The sequence below is a fragment of the Tigriopus californicus genome, chromosome 10, assembly GCF_007210705.1.
Source record: "Tigriopus californicus strain San Diego chromosome 10, Tcal_SD_v2.1, whole genome shotgun sequence".
Classification (NCBI taxonomy): domain Eukaryota; kingdom Metazoa; phylum Arthropoda; class Copepoda; order Harpacticoida; family Harpacticidae; genus Tigriopus; species Tigriopus californicus.
Window position 1 is genome coordinate 12,242,242 of NC_081449.1, and position 19,464 is coordinate 12,261,705.

A 19,464-nucleotide genomic window follows, 5' to 3' on the forward strand; every position below is an offset into this window, starting at 1 on the left:
TCATAGATAGTTCCTTCTGCATTCATGATTGAATCGATTTTTTGGAAAAGTCAGCAAAGAGGCTAGACAATGTTTGGACTTGGTCTTAGCTGGGAAGGATCCCTTTATTATAGAGGCTTTAGTTGCTTGGGTCAATGACACCAGGGTGCTGCTTGAAGAACAGGCTCACCCAGTAGTTGAGAAGTCGATTGATTTGACCAATGTAAAGGTTGAAGTACTAGCTCCTCTTGAAATAGAGCATGAAAGAACAGTTGTAGGGAAAACAGTCTGTCCTGTTTACCGGAAGCAGCCTTGCTCTGAAGAAGGAAAAGGCTGTCAGTTTGACCACACTAAATAGTGTCAAAAACTTCTCAAGTTCGGCCTTGAGAAGTACAATAAGAAGAATGGATGTTCAAAGGTAGATTGTCCCTTTTTTCACCCGTACATGTGCCGTCAGTCCATGAGACTTAAGACGTGCTTTAATGTACGGAGTACCTCAGTCCACGTAGATTCCTTGCCCCAACCCTATTCCCGAAATTCATTCCTATTCAAATGTAGCTGCCCAACCCATTCCACAAACCCAACCATCCCCATTAGCTCATGCATTGCCTCCAGTAGAACGTAGCTTTGTTGATAAGAGGGATTTTTTACGGTTGGAGAGGATGGTCCAAGATCTTGTGAACTTGGTTCGTCAAAAGAGAGGCCCGTAAAAGGGCTATATTTGAACGTGCATTGTCTGATTTCTAAAAAAGACAGCACAAAAGTTAAGATCTTAGAAAGAACTAGCCGTTGAGAGAGAGATTGCATTCATCTCTATAACAGAAACCTGGCTTCGGCAAGGGGTCTTAGATGAAGAACTAACCATAGTTTAGTTCATCAGTTTAGTTCGTTGTGATAGGATACGCCCTGATAATCCCATATTCCCACATGGGGGCGTATGCCTATATGTTAGGAATGATTTGCACATTAGTCATGTACAAATGTCGAATGGAGAAGTAGAGGTCTTAGTTTGGTATATCCGAGGGCTTGATCTGTCTATTGTATATTCAAAAAATATTTGACAACTAACAACTTCTCCATTTTTTCTTTACATTTGGTCAGAAAAGTACCTTTACTTCATGAATTCACCGTACAAGAAAACGCTCTTTAATGATAATTTCATTAGCCTTGTTTACCTTAGTAAAAAACATGTTGAGTCTTTGGTCAGACTTGGCAAGTCCGGCAAAAAGTCAGAAAATCAACCCCAGAACTCACCCCAGTGCTAGCTTTTTTACTTCATTTCCATTACATCCCATAGCCTTGCCTCCCAAGCCTGGCTGATGGGGCTTGCTTCTCAGTATGTACTAGAGGGCTCTAGTATGTACCAATCGTATCAATAGACATGTGAACATGGCTAATGTGCAAATCTTTTCTCATATAAATAGACATACGCCCCCATGCGGGAAAATTCATCTCGTTCGACGATTGCGCTGCGAAACAATTGCAACTAAATCAATAAAAACTAAGTGAGGAAATTCAACCTCATGCAAACACTTTCCATTTCCTTTTTTTTTTTGAATGATTTCCTGGACCTAGATGGTGATTTTTTTAAAACTCTACAACATTTTTGTGATGTTCCAACGATACACGTCCTTTGAGGACATTTTGTTGGAGTCGCTTTTTGTACAAATCTCTCATGATCTGATGACCTCGAAAAGAATTCCGCTTTTTCCTCTGAAGTACCTTCTCACGGACTTCAGGTAATTTTTTGTACTTTTCTCGTGTGGATTTGATCATTTCCCGATATTTGAAGATCCGACGCACACGTAAGGGCTCGAAACACGGATGAGCAAATCGCCTTTCGTTGACGGGCAGATTGTCCAGGTCTTGGAACCATTTCCGCTTCTGCGCTTCGTAGGTCAACCGTTGCTCTCGCATCTCCTTCAGGAGAGTCCGGCGTCTCTCAGCGTTTTGAAGGAACCCTGGGCGTTTTACGGATAGCGCATCTTGGAGCGTAAGAAGACGCAACTCGTCTCGATCATACTTATATTGATCTGGTTTATGCCCATAGCCGGTTGGCCTCTTCTTCTTTGTGCCATTGATCACGATGGCTTCAGAGTTGAGCCCGGCCATGTAGTTGGCCAAAATGCTGCGATTTTCGTTGTTCACGACATCCTCGTCGAATCCATCGTGGAGTATTTTTCGACCCACTTTGATGGGACTGCCTTGACTCATCGGAAGATAATACGCCAAGGGTTCTTTGGGCACAACAAGTAATGGGGGAGAGGGAGGACCCGGTGCTGATTTGGTAGGTGTTTGAACGCCTTTAGATACTTTCTTTGGCGGTGAGGGCCTCTTCTCTCGTGGGAGAGTATGATAGGTTTGCCCCGTGTCGTTCTTCAAGGATTTCTTGGAGGAACTTCTCCGTCCAGATTGCAAAAGATTTCCTGCTTGTTGTCCAGATGTTCGTACCTCAACACTTTTTGCTTCAGTCACAACATGCTTCACTGCTTTCGCTTGGCTCGTCTTGGTGGGCTTCACGTAGGTGTTTATGTTGGTTTTGGAAGCTCGAAGGACCTTCTTGCTCTGGGCGGGAATTTTTCTCGAATCTCTCTGATCTTCAGATTGGGATTGGACCGTATGTGGTTGCTTGTTCTCCTTTGATGACACGAATGTGGAAGCTGTACTTGACATGAGGCTGGTCTGATCACTACTAGCTAGACTGGTGTCCTCGAGATCCGTGATTTGTATGACTTCATGCATGGCTGGATTGCCGAGCACCATGTCTTTCAAGGTGGCATGCTCTAGGCGCTCCATTTTCTTGATCTCTTTCCTGAGCTTCCTCATTTGGTCTATCTTTTGTCGTTGAGCCAAGGCGACTTCCAGGTCATTAATCCCTTTGGACGCTTTAGTCGGTTCAGCCTTCAAGATTGTGGCATTGCTGTGAGAAGAAGCGTCCTCAGAAGAAATTACTGATCTGGTCACAGAAGCCATTTGAGACGTTCGAGTCTCGATTTTGCGAGTTGGAGGCTCGCTAGGCAAGATTTCACTGCCTTCGTCTGAGGAGAGGTTGGTAGGAGGTGGAGATATGGCTTTGGGAGTTGGAATAGGGGTTTCCGGAATGCTTAAAGACGATGAGTCCGTTTGCAGACGAGCCTCTTGATTTGACATGATCTTGAGGAGTCGATCCAGGATCTCTTGTTTTTTTCGAGAATCTTGGGGCGTGGCTGCTGGTATGGACACAAAATCTATGTACTTTTTGACCCGTCGATAAAACCGTTGAGTTTTTCGCATATGGGCGTCAAAAAGTTCCTTGGATTTGAACTCGAGCTCTTCGGCAATGGCTTGTAGATCCGAGTCGATTAAAGGTATATTCAAGCCACGAAACACCATCCCGGGATTCAAATGAACCGGATTGTCCTGGAAAGAATGGAAAGAAAAATCAATCATGTCGCTACAATCCCTCATATCATGTATTCCTGGTACCCTTGGGTGGCATCGATAATGTCCCACATCTTGCTCATCATGATCCTCTTCTGCTCCTGCACTGGAGAAACTGCTTTCGGTTTGTGAAAGCGCATTCACTCCCGAGACACTCAAATTGTCCGGTCGCTGAATATCCGCTCTAATGCTGGCCACGGTTCCAGGTCGATCGTGTACCAAATGTCCGGGCAAATATTCATAGCTGGACGAGTTCTCTTGAAGTGGAAATGATTCACCCGGGAAATACTCGAAGCTCTTGGCACGATCAATCTGTGCCGATTCCATCGTGCTTGAAGCAGTTTGAGTGCCAATCACACGGCGAGATCGGGACGAACCTCGACGACGATGAGGATGAAGTCGATGGTGAGCATCTGTGTCAAAAGGCCCATGTTGTCGTTCGTCATCGGAGGTAGTAGCCACCGAGCTTGTACGAGAAGACTGTTGGCGGTCGAGTGAACGCCTCAAACGATGAGCCCGGGGGGATTTCTTTTGCTCATAGGCTCGCTCAGACCAAGCTTGACGATACGAATTGCATTCCATTGGGGGCTCAAGTCCAAGTTCTTCATGAGCATTGGCTCGTCGAATAGCTTCCACTTCGTCCTCGGTGTCCATAGAGGGTGTGTCCGAGTTTAGATTATCTTGAGTGGTCCATTTACCTTTAGAAGCTCCTAATTTCTGCTTGGGTCCCAAATTGATCACGGTCTCGAAAGAACGACTCGCAGATTGACGACTGTTCAAGCTGGTTTGGCTTTGTTGGATTGAAGGTTGTTTTGATGAGGGTTTCGAAGGGTTTTGACTTGAGATTGTTGAGGGTGGTTGGTATTGGGTCGAATGGTTACTGGCCATGGAAAGGAGCCATCCCCCTCCATCTTGCTGAATCAGGCGTTTTTGAACCCAGGAATCTTGGCGTTCGTCCGAAGGCTTGAAAAGGGCCTGAATATGCAAAGGTAGTGATTGTGGGTCCGTATTGATGGGTTGGAGACAATCTCGAGGTTGCGTTTCGGCTTGGCCTCTTTGAGATCTTGGGACCACCGTGCTCGAGCTACTGCATGAAGAAGGCCCAGATGATCCCAAGATCTTCCTGGCCAAACGGCTTTGGGATACATCCGAGTTCGATCGATGAGAACGATCAAACTGACCTCCCGGACATTCTAACGAACACAGATCATTCAAAGAGGATGACTTCATGGGTGAAGTTCGAGGCAAGCTTCTGGGTGGCAAAGATTGCTCCCGAGAAGGGGAGGACCGGGGAGAAGACCGATCACTTCGCTTGGATTGCGACTCCCTAGACGTGGATCGACGACGCGTGGCCAATTTACGTAGTTCCCGTTGACGGATTAAGCTGTCGGCAAACTTGTGGAGTCGTACCTGCCGCAGCTCCTCTTCAATCGCAGCAGCTTGCTGTCGGCTATTCCTTGAGGCTCGTTTGGCTGCTGCAGCCGTTGCGGTTGCACTTTTGACTTTACTCGACCGAGCCTCGGGCTCGACACGCAAAAAGTCTGAATAGTTGCCTATAGCCAATCGCTCCAATTCACTCAAAGAGTGAGCAGCGTTGGGTTGACCGGGAATATTCTCCAAACCCTCTACGCCCATGTCAAACACGGGGTCCCATTCCAGGTTCCGGCGAGCAGTGTTTTGCCCTGAGGCCGTGGAACTGGTCATGGATACCACCGAGGCCACCGATGGAGAGAAAGCGCGCTCGCTCGCGCTCAACGTGCCTCCATAGGGCGTGAGCGGAGCACTCTCGTTCTCGGTATGAAATCCGGCCTCACTCGAGGTAAAATTGCAGCTATCCGGATCTTGCAGAAACTCATCTCGGTCAGCAGGTAATCGAGGAAATCGCCTGGGCGACGATTCCGCCGTTGAATTTTGCGTTGACACAGACCCGCCTATTTGATCTACTCGGAGCTCCCGGTCCAAGGTTTGCTTCAAGCTATCCAATCGATCCTGCAGCATCATATTGGACGGGCCCATCCCGCCTCCTCGACTCCCTGAAATGGGCGGAAACCGACTACCCAACCCATCATCGGATTGACCCACGATGGTCGATTGTGGATTGCTTCGCCCAGCCATGAAGAACGGATCTCGGATCTCTCGGGGCGTAGTCGTGGGTCGAGCCCCATGGTTCTCCTCCTCGGGTTCAGCCTGAGTGAACATGTAGGCCTCAGAACCGCCGGGGCTGAACAAAATCCCGCCTGACGCCTCGTCATTTTGGCCGGCATGGGGGTCAATTTTGAGCTTCAAGCGGGTTCCATGGCCATCCTTGGGCCGAACGGAGGCGGTCCGAGGCGCTGCCTCCTCTTCCCCGTCCGCGGACTCGGTTTGAGTATCGATTTGTAACTCTCGAAATCGAGATTCGAAAGCTATAATGAGGGATGGAATGAGTTTTTTTTATTCCACCCAGGTGTCATCGAAGTGACAAAAGGGGCGTTCTTACCGGGTTGGGTGTCATCCGCCGAATCCTCGGACATCAAGGGCCCCTCCTCCAGATGACCGGGATCCAAAGATGGATGGATGTTGACTACAGCCAGGAGGGTTCACGAATCACGGACAGTTATGTGGGACATGAAAACTAGACGCGAATTCAAATCGAGATTGTTTCTTTGTTGATCAACAACTCATTCCAGAAGCTAGGGGTAGGTCAAACAGATTTGCATGTTGAATTGGCCAGGTACTTGGGGGTGCTCGAATTATAACTGGCTTTGATTGCACACTGGATGAATAAAATGAATGCGTAACTGAATGTGATATTTATCCTGAGAATTCATTCGCTTTTTGAGACTTTGATCATTGACTTGGTAGCTCGATCTACTCTTAATAAAAGTGCGGTTTAGCAAGGGTGCACGGAGGCCTACTTGAATTGAAGAATTAATATATCTGTTAGTTTGTTACTAATAGGTCAATCACATTTACTCTTTAAAAGAATGGTACCAGAAAAGCTAACAACCTTCTCTACTGTTTCATTTTTGTACAGTTTCTTTGCCCAATCATTCCACAAACGGTTGGTCGTTTTTGTCAGTCAGTTTTAGCTCCCGGCAGTGGCCACCTTGCACTTATTTTGCTCGGACAAAGTTTTGTACAGGGTCAGTCTGGCGGAAACAGGACGCAAGTTTCGTCAACCGGTTACTTTCTGGGTGAATCATCAGCTGACGTCTAATGTACCACGTGGTCTGTTGTAAATTGGAAAGAAAAATTGGAACCAAGTCCACAGCTCGCCCTAGACCATGGCCAACGTCAGCGAGGTATTCCGGGATTACGCCGAGTCCATCGAGGCCGAGCACGAAGTCCGGGAGAAAGTGCGAGACAAACTCCGCGTGATCGAAACCCTGGCCCGAGAATCATCGGCCATGCTTCAGCACGTCCACCAACCCTCCGGATTTGCCAAAATCGCCGATATCACGGCTCAAGCTGAGCGACATCTGGTGGACCAGATCCGTCCTGCCCTGGCCGAATTATCGTCCTCCGTGCCCGCTAGCCAATTCTACCGCTATTACGCGATGTTTAATTACACTTTGATGCGGTTGTGCCACTTGTGTTCGTTGATCCACTTCTTGAAAGAGGGCCAATTGTTGACCCGTGCGGCTACGGCTCAAGATTGGCTTCAGATCGGTCAAAGCCGGGCCGACGGCTTCTATTTGGAAGTGGATGATTATTTGGGTGGGCTCATCCAAACCAGCAACGAGTTGGCCCGTTTTGCCGTGAATTGCGTCACCAATCAGGATTTTGAGCGTCCGGTGCAAATTTGCGAGTTTCTAAGCACTCTTCTGGCCGGATTCCGCCTGTTGAATCTGAAAAATGACAATCTGAGGAAGAAGTTCGATTCTCTCAAATACGACATGAAAAAGGTGGAGGAGGTGGTGTATGACTTGTCCATTCGAGGCCTAACCAAATCCCCGCCCACTGGAGCATTGGAAGACAAGGGTACGAGCCCCAATCCATCTCAAGGCACGCCAAACGCCGAGGGAGATGATGGCCCGGTTAAGCCTCAGGATGGCTAGATGATATAGCTTGGCTTTCATTTCGTCCCTGACGAAACACCCGCCATGTTTGTTGTCTGTGATAATTCCCGTTAACTCTATGAATGAGCCGATATCATGTGCCGAGCGAGCGTTGGTTGAACCAGATTCTTTGAGTCCACTTGGATATGAAAAAAAAAAGAAAATAAATGTGTTGGAATTCGACCGTGTGCAAAAGCTCATTTCTCAATTCATACAATCAAGATTGTTCAAAGAAAACTAGGACACGTCAAAAGTACGAACCAAAAGGTTTCCATAATTTGTGACGCCTAGCTTAAGGAACTGAGCAACGCTCCAGATCTCGAATCTCGAGGATGCGAGAGTGTTTCCAGTCTGGCAAAAGACTCGAATGCAGAGAAAGGCTCCAGTATGTTGCTAGATTTGACTCCCAAAAAAAGAATCATCTTGCTTTTTATTAAACTAAAGAAGACTAATGCGATATCTTTTCAACGGCCATTCTCTTCCATGGTCAATTATTAAAGGAGTAAAGCCAGTTTTTTGACGAAATTCAATTAAGAAATATGATTTATTTTTTTTCGACGGGTCCAGACAATTTCACCAAATTCGAGCAAAAGACTCCAGCGGCGAGTTTTTTTAAACACTCGTACGTCTCGTCTGGTTAGGGCTTGGACGTTACCCAGATTGAGCATCCGCTCGCTACTTTGGCGAGTGTATTTTGATCCACGTTAACGTCCAAGCACCTATTTGCGAGGTAAGAGCTTTAAAAAACAGGCCTCTGGGCACTCGTACTAGACCTGTGCATCGGATCCAACTTTTTAAGGTAGGGATAAACAACTTTCCAGGAAATAATGTTGCTACTAGTAGCACGGTATACTCCAGCTATAAGGTCTCCAAAAAGTTGGAGAGTATACTGCCTTTGACGACCTTTCAGAGCGTGAGTCTCAAGACAAAGGCGGCGAGTGTCTTCTATATGTACCCGATGGCCATGGCGATCCAGACCTCACCAAATGGCGCCTTTGGCTTGCCCACACTGTTGTGGATGATGGCCGAGGCCTTGGTCTCCACATGCCCCCAGATGTTGAAATCCAGTGGATTCAATACCTGCACTTCCAAAGCCGAACTAGACTATTTTCCTTTTCACGATAGTGACACGTCATATAAATAAGAATTTCCTTTGTAGCCGGACAAATATAACTAAAAACGTAATTGAAGTGCAACTTATTGCACACGAGAACGTTTGTCCGTGTGAAATTGCATTTGTTAAATACAATGTTGTTGTTTTTGGGTTTTGTTATTCACGGGCTTTTCTAACCGCTACAAGGAATGTAATCCCCAGTGCTATTAAATTGAAAGGTTATAACTCGTCCATTTATTACCTTTCAATCTTTATATGATATTTGGTCCACCAACGAATTTGAGTCGGTAGACCGAACTAGTCTTTGAATGTAGGGTTGATCTGGAATGCTATCTAAAAGTTTGTCCAAGTCTAACTTGAAAGATGCAACTGGATCAACAAGGCCTACGTATTCCTTACGAATATTAGAGGGAAGCAAATTAAACAATGAAGGAGCCCGAGAAAGAAGAGAAGAAGAAACGATTGAGTTAGTTTCAAAAGTAAATGACACAGGCCAGTTTGTTTTCATATAAAACATAAAACTATTGCATATAATCATCCAGGCTGTTTTACCTCTCCTTTTCTACCCAATACAATCGATGGATGTATTGGACCTTTAAAATAAATCCAACCTCAAAATTTCATTGCAAAAAAAATCCACCGTTTATTTCTTAGTTCTGGGGGTATTTCGCTTGATGGTCATTCCATGTTTAGCCACATTCGTAGCAGTCAACGCGCCCACGACTTTCTTGTTGCCTTTGAGCCCCGGACTCGGTGTGGCCTTGGGTTTTCCTTCCTCCAACTTGGCCGTCAGTTTGGCCAGCATGAGGTTTTTCTTGTCCTTGGGCAGATTGGATAGGACACCTTTGGGCGTGTTCCGTCCGGAATTGGGCGTCGCAGCCGCACTATTGCCACGACTGCGGACCTTCTTCACATTCGGCGGCGTCTTCATAGACACTTCATGCTCTTCCTGATCTACGGCCATGATGGGGGTGTGACTCAGACCCTTCAACTTCTTCGAGGCCTTTTCAAAGCTCATTTGGCTGGTCACGCCCAATTCCGCCAATCGCTTTTGAACCTTGTCTAACTTACCCAACTGCTTCTTCAGTCGGCGGTTGTTCTGTTCTTCGGTCCGGAGTTGATTCATGACCTTTTTGTCCTTGCGACGAGCAATCAATCCTGGGGGTTTGTCTGGTTTGACGCGGTTAAAGAACATAATGGGCTTCACCTTTTTGGGATCAAGGACTTCACATTTGACCAACCGATCGAACATGAGATAGTTGTTCATGGTCTCGGCCACGATGCGTGCCACCTCATCATACTTGAACTCGACGAAGGCGAAACCGCAACTGCCACCCGTCTTCGGACTGCGTACCAATTTGATGCGCGTAACCGAGCCGAACTGCTTCATGTACTTGTACAACTGCTTCTCGTAAAACCCATGGGGCAATGAGTGAATATAGACCACACCTCGGTCCGTGGAAAAGCCGTTCTTCTTCTTTGTTGGCGCACTTTCCTTCTGGATCACCTCGATCGACGGGTCTGCAACTTGGGTTTCGTCAACGGTAGCTGGCGGAGCCGCTACTTTGGGGATATTCTCTTTAGGATCACTCTTTTTCGAGACATTCTGTTTTGGAACACTCTTTTTTGAGACACTCTGTTCCGCCGCGAGAGTGGCACTTTTCTGGATCATTTTCTTCGTCCCCATTCCTTTCCGCTGGGTCCCATGGGTGGGGAAGGTCGGATCAGATTGCCGGTGGCCGTTTCGCGCCATGTTCGAGGATCTGGAATGATATTTAAACAACGTATGAGCGTTAAACGGTAACGGGGGGAATGCAGTGAGTGCTAGTATATCACACGGTGGTTTGGAGTTTATTGGGTGAGAGTTTATGACAATCATACGGGCGAATCCGAGTCACAACTCGGAGCGTGACAATTGGGGCCCTTTGCGTAGCTTCTTTCTGGGCTTCTTGGGGATAACGGGTGGGTCTTCAAAGCGTTTAACCTTGGGGCGGACAGCCTTGTAGGGATTCACGTAATCCGGATCGGGCTCGCCCACGCCCATCTCTTGACAGGCCAAGTGAATGAGCTCCCGGGTTTTCTCATCGATCAGATCACCACTCTGCGCCGCGAAACTCAGGCCCCATTTGTAATCCAAGGCCCATCCGGGTTGATGCTTCAATTGGGCGTGGAGATAATCCGGAAAGCGCAATAAGATATCGCTCAAGAAGCAAGTGTTCTCCATGACCAAGGCCAATCCGTTTTTCTGCTCCTCAGCTTGAGGAAAGGCCGTCAAAGGTCCAATCCCGATGCCGGCACTCTCCAACAAGGCTTTGCCCGTGGCCATGACCGAAAAGAACTTGTCCATCATGCCGTTCAAGAGCTGTTGGCGTTTTTCCGCCTCCAACGTCACTAATCGCCCGATGGCCATGTGATGCTCCAGGCGTTTCTGGGTGAACAAATGACGAAACACCTCCTGATCCGTCACGCCGCCCGCGCTATCCGACGAGGACCCCACACCCATCCATTGGACGCAACTCAGGCCCATCCAATAATACCAGAGCGGTCCCAGGTGGCGCATCGTAGTCGGGGACGGACCCTGGTACGTTCGTTCGGTGGATGAAAAGGTGGATGAAAAGGGCACCAATTGAACCGGAAGGCACAAGAAGTTACCTGAAGAAGGGCTGGGAAAGTGCAGTTCAATCGGACCGGCTCACCAATTCACCAATGGCATGAGATGAGGGGCACGGATTCCTCTGCGGGCGAATAGCAGTCAGACAGGCTTACGTCCACGGCTCCACGTGATCCCAGGGATTGGGTTTGTTTTGTTTGAGGAGATGAAATGGATTGAGGACCGTCGAAAAATGAGGTCACCATGAGGAACCACTCTGAGGCCTCAGTAACAATGGGTACCGAAAGCAGAAAGGGGCATTGATCATACCCAGTGTGAAAAGAGCATAAAAGAAGAAGGCTTACAGTTTGAGGTTGATGCCATTCCCAAAAGGATGCGAACTATGGATTTGCGTTTGAGAGACACAACAATGATGGCATGAAAGGTTGGGCCGAGAGCCTGACTAAAAATAAAATGAAATTGACTTTCTTTAGAAGCGATCAACGATGCTTTCTTCCGTTTTTCTTCCCTTTATCCCAAAACTATGCTAGTTTAATGCTGAGATGGTTGATGAGCCCTTCTGATCTACAAATAGTTTTAGCATGGTCTCCAGCTTTCTCCGTTTGTTTCTGGAATCTTCCTCTTTTCAGAGCCGGGTGTGTTTCCATCGGATTCCGCATGGACAAAAGAAGCCCACATGAAATTGTGGCCAGTGTTGCCAATTGGCCATGAGGATACCTTAGGACTCGAAAAATTGAACGATAATAATGCCCCTTTTCCAATACAAATTTAATTCGATATTACATGGATGCTGAATAGCCTTGATAGCTGATAGACAACTTGTCAACCCGCAGTTCTCCTCGGGCGAGGTCATATCTGACTCACTTTTTGACCTTATTCCCACTCTCGAGTCTCGGCTCATCAATTCTCAAACAGCAAAGTCCGCATCTCTTCGTATTGGACTTGACCAAAAGAAGCTCAAGGCAAGGCGTGAGTCATTCATCATCTGTCCAAGGCAATCTTCCCCTTAACCGCCTCACCCGCATCCCTCAATCCTAATCGTAAGTCCGTTTTCCATCCCAAGGGAGTCCTTCGAGTTTTACTTTGTGCTTTCAACAGAGCGCAGATTTTGCCTCTCGTCGTTCGTCAAGATGGGCGTCCCTAAACAATCCGGCAACCGGCCTTCGGGTTTGATGAGCTCCAAGAACCAGAAGCCCATCGAGATCCGCAGCTCCAACATCCGAGCGGGTAAAGCCTTGGCTGATGCGGTCCGAACCTCTCTGGGCCCACGGGGAATGGACAAAATGATCCAAGGTCCCAAGGGCGACGTGACTATCACCAATGACGGTGCCACTATCCTGGAACAAATGAAGGTCATGCATCCTTCGGCTAAGATGCTGGTCAATCTGAGCAAAGCTCAGGATGTGGAGGCGGGCGATGGGACCACCTCCGTGGTGGTCATGGCCGGCAGTTTGTTGGAAGCGGCCGAGAAGTTGCTCAAGAAAGGCATCCATCCTACCACGATTTCCGAGGCCTTCCAGAAGGCGGCCGTCAAATCGGTCGAGATTTTGACGGAGATGGCCGTGCCCGTGGACCTGTCGGACCGTGAGAAGTTGATGCAAGCTGCCAACACGAGTTTGAACTCCAAGGTGGTGTCTCAACACAGTTCGGAATTGTCACCCATTGCCGTGGACGCGGTGTTGAAGGTGATCAACCCGAATCAGGCCAACAATGTCGACCTGAATGACATCAAGGTGATCAAAAAGTTGGGCGGCACCGTGGATGATACCGAGTTAGTTGAAGGGCTCGTTCTGAATGAAAAGGCCTCGGGTAACGTCAAGAAGGTGGAGAAGGCCAAGATTGGGCTGATTCAATTCCAGGTGTCTCCCCCAAAGACCGATATGGACAACCAGGTAATCAATCGTGGGATGAATTTTGTTCGGGAGAGCCGCCAGTGATAACTGAGATGGGTGTTTTTAGGTGATTGTGTCGGATTATGCGGCCATGGACCGGGTCTTGCGCGAGGAACGTGCCTACATCTTGAATATCGTGAAACAGATCAAGAAGGCCGGTTGCAACGTGTTGCTCATTCAGAAGTCCATCCTCAGAGATGCCCTCTCCGACTTGGCCGTTCATTTTTTTGACAAGATGAAAATCATGGTCGTGAAGGACATTGAGCGAGAGGATATTGATTACGTTTGCAAGACCTTGGGGTAAGACATTCAGGGGTCCATTCGGACATTTAGACAAGTCAAAATGCTTGCCAACAACAAGCTTGCCTGCCAGTGATGCAAATTTGGCACTTCAAACTAGTTCTAATGAAGCCGACCTTTCCTCATCATAGTACAATGAAAGTAAGGTCAGCCACTCAAAAAGGTATTTGAAGCCCCATATTTGCATCACTGGCACTGGTACCAGCAAACGAACGAACCTGCCAAAGCTAGCCTAAACGTCCCCACAATGGCCAATTCAAGGGCGATTCACTCATTTGATTTCTTGTCATTCTCCGACAGTTGCCGCCCTATCGCAAGTTTGGACCACTTCACCGCGGAAAATTTGGTGGCTGCCGACTTAGTCGAGGAACAAATGAGTGGTCCCAGCAAGTTCGTCAAAGTGACCGGCATTGCCCACCAAGGTCGCACCGTGAGTGTGATCATGCGCGGATCCAATAAACTCGTGCTTGAGGAAGCGGATCGATCTCTCCACGACGCTCTGTGTGTCATCCGATGTCTCGTGAAGAAGAAGTTCCTGATCGCTGGGGGTGGAGCACCCGGTAAGTCTTGCATTCGGAAGAAAGTTAGCACTGAATTCACCATTGTTACTTTTTCACCTCAACTTAGCAGAAACGGAATTGTACTTGAAGCTGACGGACTATGCCAACACCTTGATCGGCGCCGACTCCTATTGTTTCAAGGCTTATGCCGAGGCATTGGAGGTCGTTCCGTACACATTGGCTGAAAACGCCGGCTTGAACCCCATTGCGACTGTGACTGAATTGAGGAACCGGCATGCTTTAGGCGAAACCATGAGTGGGATCAATGTCCGCAAGGGCGCCATTACCAACATTCTCGACGAGAACGTGGTTCAGCCCCTTTTGGTGTCCACGAGTGCCATCAATCTGGCCTCCGAGACCGTCCGATCGATTCTTAAGATTGATGACATCGTCAATACTGTCTCCTAATTCTTCGGACCTTTCCCAACCACACGTAATAGGATCTTCGCCACTGATGACAAGGAGGAAAGAATAAAAAGATCTGGTCCACCGAGCTTGCATACTCACGATTTCCCTCTAATCCCAGATGATTCTCTGCGCCGTGTGTTCTATGCTTTCTCATTTTCTAACAAATATAACATAACGTTGTACTCCCATTGCGTCACTTTTAATTTGATTCTCCAAATGGGCAATACTTATTAATTGGGAAATTATTGAATTATAACAATGTTCGCCGAGCGCGCGTTGAACTTTGAGTGAAGCCCAAACGAGTGGAATCCGGGTCCAACGTCGGAATTGGATCCCGGTATCTCGGACTAGAAGACATCAACGGCTTACCAATAGGGGATAAAAGCCTCTCCTGATGCTCGAAATCCGGACCCGCCGCTAATTTTCTGGTTTGTTCCGCAATAATCAAGGTCTCCTGGACGTTCCCTAACAACACCTCGAGATTTCGATATTGACCTTGGATCCGTCCCATATAATGATCCAAATTATGTCGGCCATGATCATTCAGATGTGCCAACTTCTGGATCTGAGACTGGCTCTCCATGTTCTGGGCATGAATCAACGACTTGATGGATTGCTCCAACTCCTTAAAGCCGTTTCCCATTACATCCTTGCTGGTTTCTATTTGGGACGACAACCCGCTACATTGACCATTCATCTGGTTCACTGTCCGTTGAAGGGACTCTTGCATATTTTGATGGACCATTTGGGGCAAAATTTCCAAAGAAGATTGCACGTGACCCATTTTGATCTTCAATTCCTGCAATTCCTCCTCCACCTGTTTCAACCACTCCTCCTCCGGATACTGCCTCAAGTTTCGGCCAATGCCGGCCAAAACGGGTCTCTGTCTAGACGTGTGCAAACGTTTGCGGGAGTTTTGAACCCGTCCATTTATGTCGTGCGGGACGCCCAGGTCAAAACTAATCGAGCTGGGTGGAGGAATCGCCAGTCGCGAGCTGGTGAGCGGATTGGGCACCACTTGAGATCCGGATGACGGACAGGAATCGCCTCCAGGCATCGGCATCATGGCGAAGCCTCCGCCCATCATATGAGATCCTCCCCCGACATGACCACTCCCTTCAGGATGACTGCCCGCAAAGCCGGAATCATTGGGCAAAAGTAAAGGCTGTGAATACAGGCTCAGTGTATCATGAGCTCCATACGTAAAGGCTTCAGAGGACATCCTTGGCCGATTTTTTTCGGTATGGATGCACCGGATACGGATATGAAGACAATACTTTCCTCCTTTTTGCCTATTTTATGTTGAAGTGCCTCCAGATGTATGGGAGAAAAAGCGCCAGATGAACTGTAGAAAACACGAGATTAACGTGATTCTTTTTTTTGAAATTGTTGCTTAGTTACATGAAAATGAAATCACACCCATTTGGTTAACTGCTAGCATGCTAGAGCCGGGTGCTTGAAAATTTTTCCACATTTAAAAAGCTTAGGTTCTCTATCAATTTTTGATCGTCAAAAACTGAAATGCATTTGAGCTTGATATGCCAACAATTTGATTTCCTATAGAGAGCTGGGTTGTTTAAAGCACATGAATTCTCAGAAAAGGCCCAAAGTGGTATTCACAATTCAAAGCAAAAAGCGCACAATTGACACAAAAGCTCCAAATATGGAGACTCTGCCTGGAAGAAAGGGATTGATCCTCGAAACCGGTTGAACTTTCTTGGTCTAAGAGATTCTCAAGTGTGACTGCAGAAAATGGACTAAATCAACGGCAGTGAGCACTTGTTCACTTCATTGATAAAAGTAAAGAAGATAGTTGTGTTGCCTTTTCAAATCAGGCCATTTTTAGTGACTTCTACCGTTAGCTAGATCGATCGAAGTTTATAAGCCTCTCAATGAATGAAGTAAGCGTTGACATGTGCAGCGTTTAAGAAATCATTTAAAAATTAAACCCTCTTGATCAACACTACAAATTATGAAGGAAAACCCGTATTTCAGGGGATGTATGACCCCTTTTTTGGGGTACAGGGTGGAGAGCGTTGGGCTTCTCCATCTCAAGGTCAAACTTACGATTGATCATTCTGTATTTTGAAACTAGTCCGATATCACAAGATTTACAAGCAAACTAGAAAGCTTGTCTTGATCGAAACGGACCATTTCTACCATTACGCAGATCAATAGTCCTTTTCCTCCTCCTCTCCCTCCTCTCGTTCTGGATAAACAAACGGAGAAATACAAGAACATATTGCATACTTTTCATCAGCATATTTTCCCATTAAATTGTACTGATAAAAAAAGTGTTGTTTTCAAATTTGGACATTTTTCGTAGTATTATTTTGTATAAGAGTTGATGGCTTATTCATTGTGTCACAGTTCTTGGGCAATACATTGTTCATTTAATAATCTCTTGATATAGACTGGCATCTTAAAGCATATTCACGCGTTTCTGCGTTTGTTTGTACTAGTTTGCCCGCACCTAGATGAAGCAGAGGACACTTCCTCCGAAGCATGAAAAGAATTATTGTGATTGGATTTGGTTTATTGTCAAGTATTAACAAAATTTGAGTGGGATGGTCCATTGCCATCCTGCCAAGCGAGAGCCTCAACTCCCAAGGCACCAGAGGCAAACAAGAACATCAACAACGGGGTGAGGCATGGAGGAAGTCCAGCTAATACTATAGCGGGTTTGGAATCGTGAAATTGGCTTCAGGACTAGATCCTTAACGACATGCCAGAGGAGAAGGAGAGGGAGGCATTTATGGCGAGTCACACCCTTACATCTCCGGGTAAGCGGGTACGTGTGGATGTGCATGTGGATGCTGATGTTGAGTAAGATGCGACATAGTAGAATGATCCGGATGATGGGCGTATCCGCCATAGTTCTGACCATAGGCTTGGTTTGGATGCATTTGCTGCTGCTGCTGCTGCTGTTGTTGTTGTTGTTGTTGTTGCATTTGATAGCCACCACCATACATCATGGGTCCATTTTGAGGTGTGGCGTGATGCTGAAGGTCCCCTGAGGTGGCAGCATGATGCATGCCCGACATGTGACTATTGGTCGTGTGATGCATTGGCGGATGTTGGTGCTGCTGGTGCTGCTGGTGCTGCATGGGATGGGCGCCAGGTTGGGGCATGGTCTGGACGTGATGTGGATGAGGCATCTGCATGGGCATCATGGACCCGGATGTGGGAGGTTGGAACATAGAGCCACCATTAAATTCCCTCGGGTTGGGGCCAAGGTAGGTGGTTGAGCCGTTGGTACTTGAGCCACTCGAGTTGGGCATGGACCATGCATCCACTATGCAGGGGGCTTCTGCGGGCGGGGAGCGCATCATAGGTATGCCCATGTGCGACTGACTATCGAATGGGTTAGAGTCCGCCGAATTCGACGAGCGGGATCTAGACGAGGGTGTGACACTGTGAGGGTTGGACGATGATTGGGAGGAATAACCTGGGAATGCTGAAGTGTCCATGGAGAAGTTGCCCACAGCAGAATCGTCGTCAGCACCATTGGCCCCCAACACCTCATTTGAAATATTTTCAAATTCGTCGTCGAATTGTCTCTCGAAGCTACCTTGGATGTCATTTAAGAGATCTTGGATGGTGGAATCCTCCAGCTGGGGTGTGGGTAGTAGCCTAGCGTCATTGCTGGATGGAAGAGGCGCCGATTGTGGCTCTGGTTTGGGTGTTTCCGCTATCTTTTGCTTGGCCGTTGAGGTAGTTTTGGCCGATTTGTTCTTTGGTTTCCGTCCCGTTGTGGATTTGGGTTTACTTTTGGTGGCAGGAGCAACAGGCGCCGCGGGAGGAGGCAGAAGGGGCAGTCCCAAAGGAGGCGAGGATACTTGCACGTGGTTAGCTTTGACATCTTTGACTACAGGCTTTGGCTTGATATGGTTGAGATAATCTCCACTAAGGATGGGGTTGAGTTCGTCGAGAATCTTCAGGCCTTCAATAAATTCCGGCTCCCATTCCTGACTTTTGCCTTTGAGACTATCCCGGTCGATGCGCAAGAACTTGATCTCCTTCAATAAGTCAGTTCGATTGAACTTTTGGAAACCAGCCTTCTCGCCGGCTACGGAATGATCTTGCCAATATTTAACATAATCCACACCCTGGGCATCAAAAGCTTTGGGCTCAACCCGACTTTTGGGCTCAGTAGGTACAATCGGTGCACTCGGGCCGGCCGAAATAACAGCGGGTGGGGCTTTTTTGCTCACTTTTTTCACGGCCGAGCTGGACTTCTTGAGACTGGATTTGCGTTGAGCAGCTCGGGCAGCTTTATTGAATCGGGCAATGCACTCACTGGTCAACTCGTAATGATATGGATTGATACAAATGGTGTCGGTCATAGCCGCCTCCTCGGGGGGTTTAATCAGGGCTGGATACTGACACTGAACCGTGGACTTGATGTCGTTATGAAAGACAATGTTGGGCCAACGGAAGGTCTGGCACAAAATGATTTGCGGAAACACTTTCTTGGTGCCTCCGTTGCCGGGCTTCTGTACGGTCATACGGCCGTCTTTAGGGCGACCAACGCTCACGCATGTGGAATCTGAGGCCTGGTTACGCACGACCTGCGCCCATTGCTCGGGTAGCCCATCGGTTTGAAACACTTTTCGGGTCAGGTTCAAGAGGGCTCGCTCGGCAAATTCGGCGTCCTGGAATTCGTCACTCTGACAGCCCAAAAGCCGCATCACAAACTCCCGCATCTGTTGCTCCTTGTTCTGCGTGGGCGTGTGAGCCTTGTCCAACGTCTCCGCGTTATTGGCGGGAGGTGGGGTGAGTCCCATCGGTGCAGACCCCTTCAAGGCTTCATTTAAATCCGGTCCAGCCGCGTTTTTGGCCGATGCTTCGCGTTTGGCTTGAGCCGATTTGCGCTTGCGAGGCGCCTTGGCTTTCTTATTAACGGCCGGAGACACTTTGGGCGTGACCGGTGGCAACGGCACACTGGGTAAAGCGGGCATGGCCGGATGCGGCACGGAGGGAAAACGGGTCAAGTCGCCGCCGAAAAACGGCGGTCCACCCGCGGTAGAGACGGAAGGAGCAACGGGTGAGGGATGGAAGAAGCCCGGTCCGTGCGGCGACGGGTGCGGTTCATGATACGGTTGAGGCGGGTTCAAAGGCACGGGCTGGAAGCTGAGCA

General features: G+C 48.0%; 4 protein-coding genes across 5 annotated transcripts; 2 read left to right on the forward strand and 2 right to left on the reverse strand.

The window, feature by feature from the left end:
• Positions 1-1,470: 1,470 nt before the first annotated feature.
• On the reverse strand, positions 1,471-11,532 carry LOC131887599 (uncharacterized). Its single transcript, XM_059236226.1, has 5 exons — positions 11,509-11,532; positions 9,199-10,316; positions 5,879-5,962; positions 3,445-5,804; positions 1,471-3,378 (listed from the first exon to the last, which is right to left on the reverse strand). The coding sequence occupies exons 2-5, from the start codon at positions 10,304-10,306 to the stop codon at positions 1,567-1,569; spliced, it is 5,364 nt and encodes a 1,787-aa protein (XP_059092209.1). The 5' UTR covers positions 10,307-10,316; positions 11,509-11,532; the 3' UTR covers positions 1,471-1,566.
• Positions 6,516-7,622, forward strand: LOC131889377 (translin-like). The gene has a single exon (XM_059238466.1). The coding sequence runs from the start codon at positions 6,666-6,668 to the stop codon at positions 7,437-7,439; it is 774 nt and encodes a 257-aa protein (XP_059094449.1). The 5' UTR covers positions 6,516-6,665; the 3' UTR covers positions 7,440-7,622.
• On the reverse strand, positions 10,323-11,484 carry LOC131889378 (coiled-coil domain-containing protein 134-like). Its single transcript, XM_059238467.1, has 2 exons — positions 11,206-11,484; positions 10,323-11,131 (listed from the first exon to the last, which is right to left on the reverse strand). The coding sequence occupies exon 2, from the start codon at positions 11,111-11,113 to the stop codon at positions 10,448-10,450; it is 666 nt and encodes a 221-aa protein (XP_059094450.1). The 5' UTR covers positions 11,114-11,131; positions 11,206-11,484; the 3' UTR covers positions 10,323-10,447.
• A 377-nt stretch (positions 11,533-11,909) lies between the features above and the next one.
• LOC131889376 (T-complex protein 1 subunit delta-like) lies at positions 11,910-14,512 on the forward strand. Of its 2 annotated transcripts, none has more exons than XM_059238465.1 (5): positions 11,910-12,204; positions 12,270-13,056; positions 13,124-13,356; positions 13,657-13,916; positions 13,987-14,512. In XM_059238465.1, exons 2-5 carry the CDS (start codon positions 12,295-12,297, stop codon positions 14,322-14,324), a joined length of 1,593 nt encoding a protein of 530 aa, XP_059094448.1. In that variant the 5' UTR covers positions 11,910-12,204; positions 12,270-12,294; the 3' UTR covers positions 14,325-14,512. The 2 variants fall into 2 exon arrangements, with proteins under 2 accessions (XP_059094448.1, XP_059094447.1); XM_059238464.1 differs by having other exon boundaries at positions 11,961-12,204; positions 12,263-13,056.
• The last annotated feature ends 4,952 nt before the right edge of the window (positions 14,513-19,464 follow it).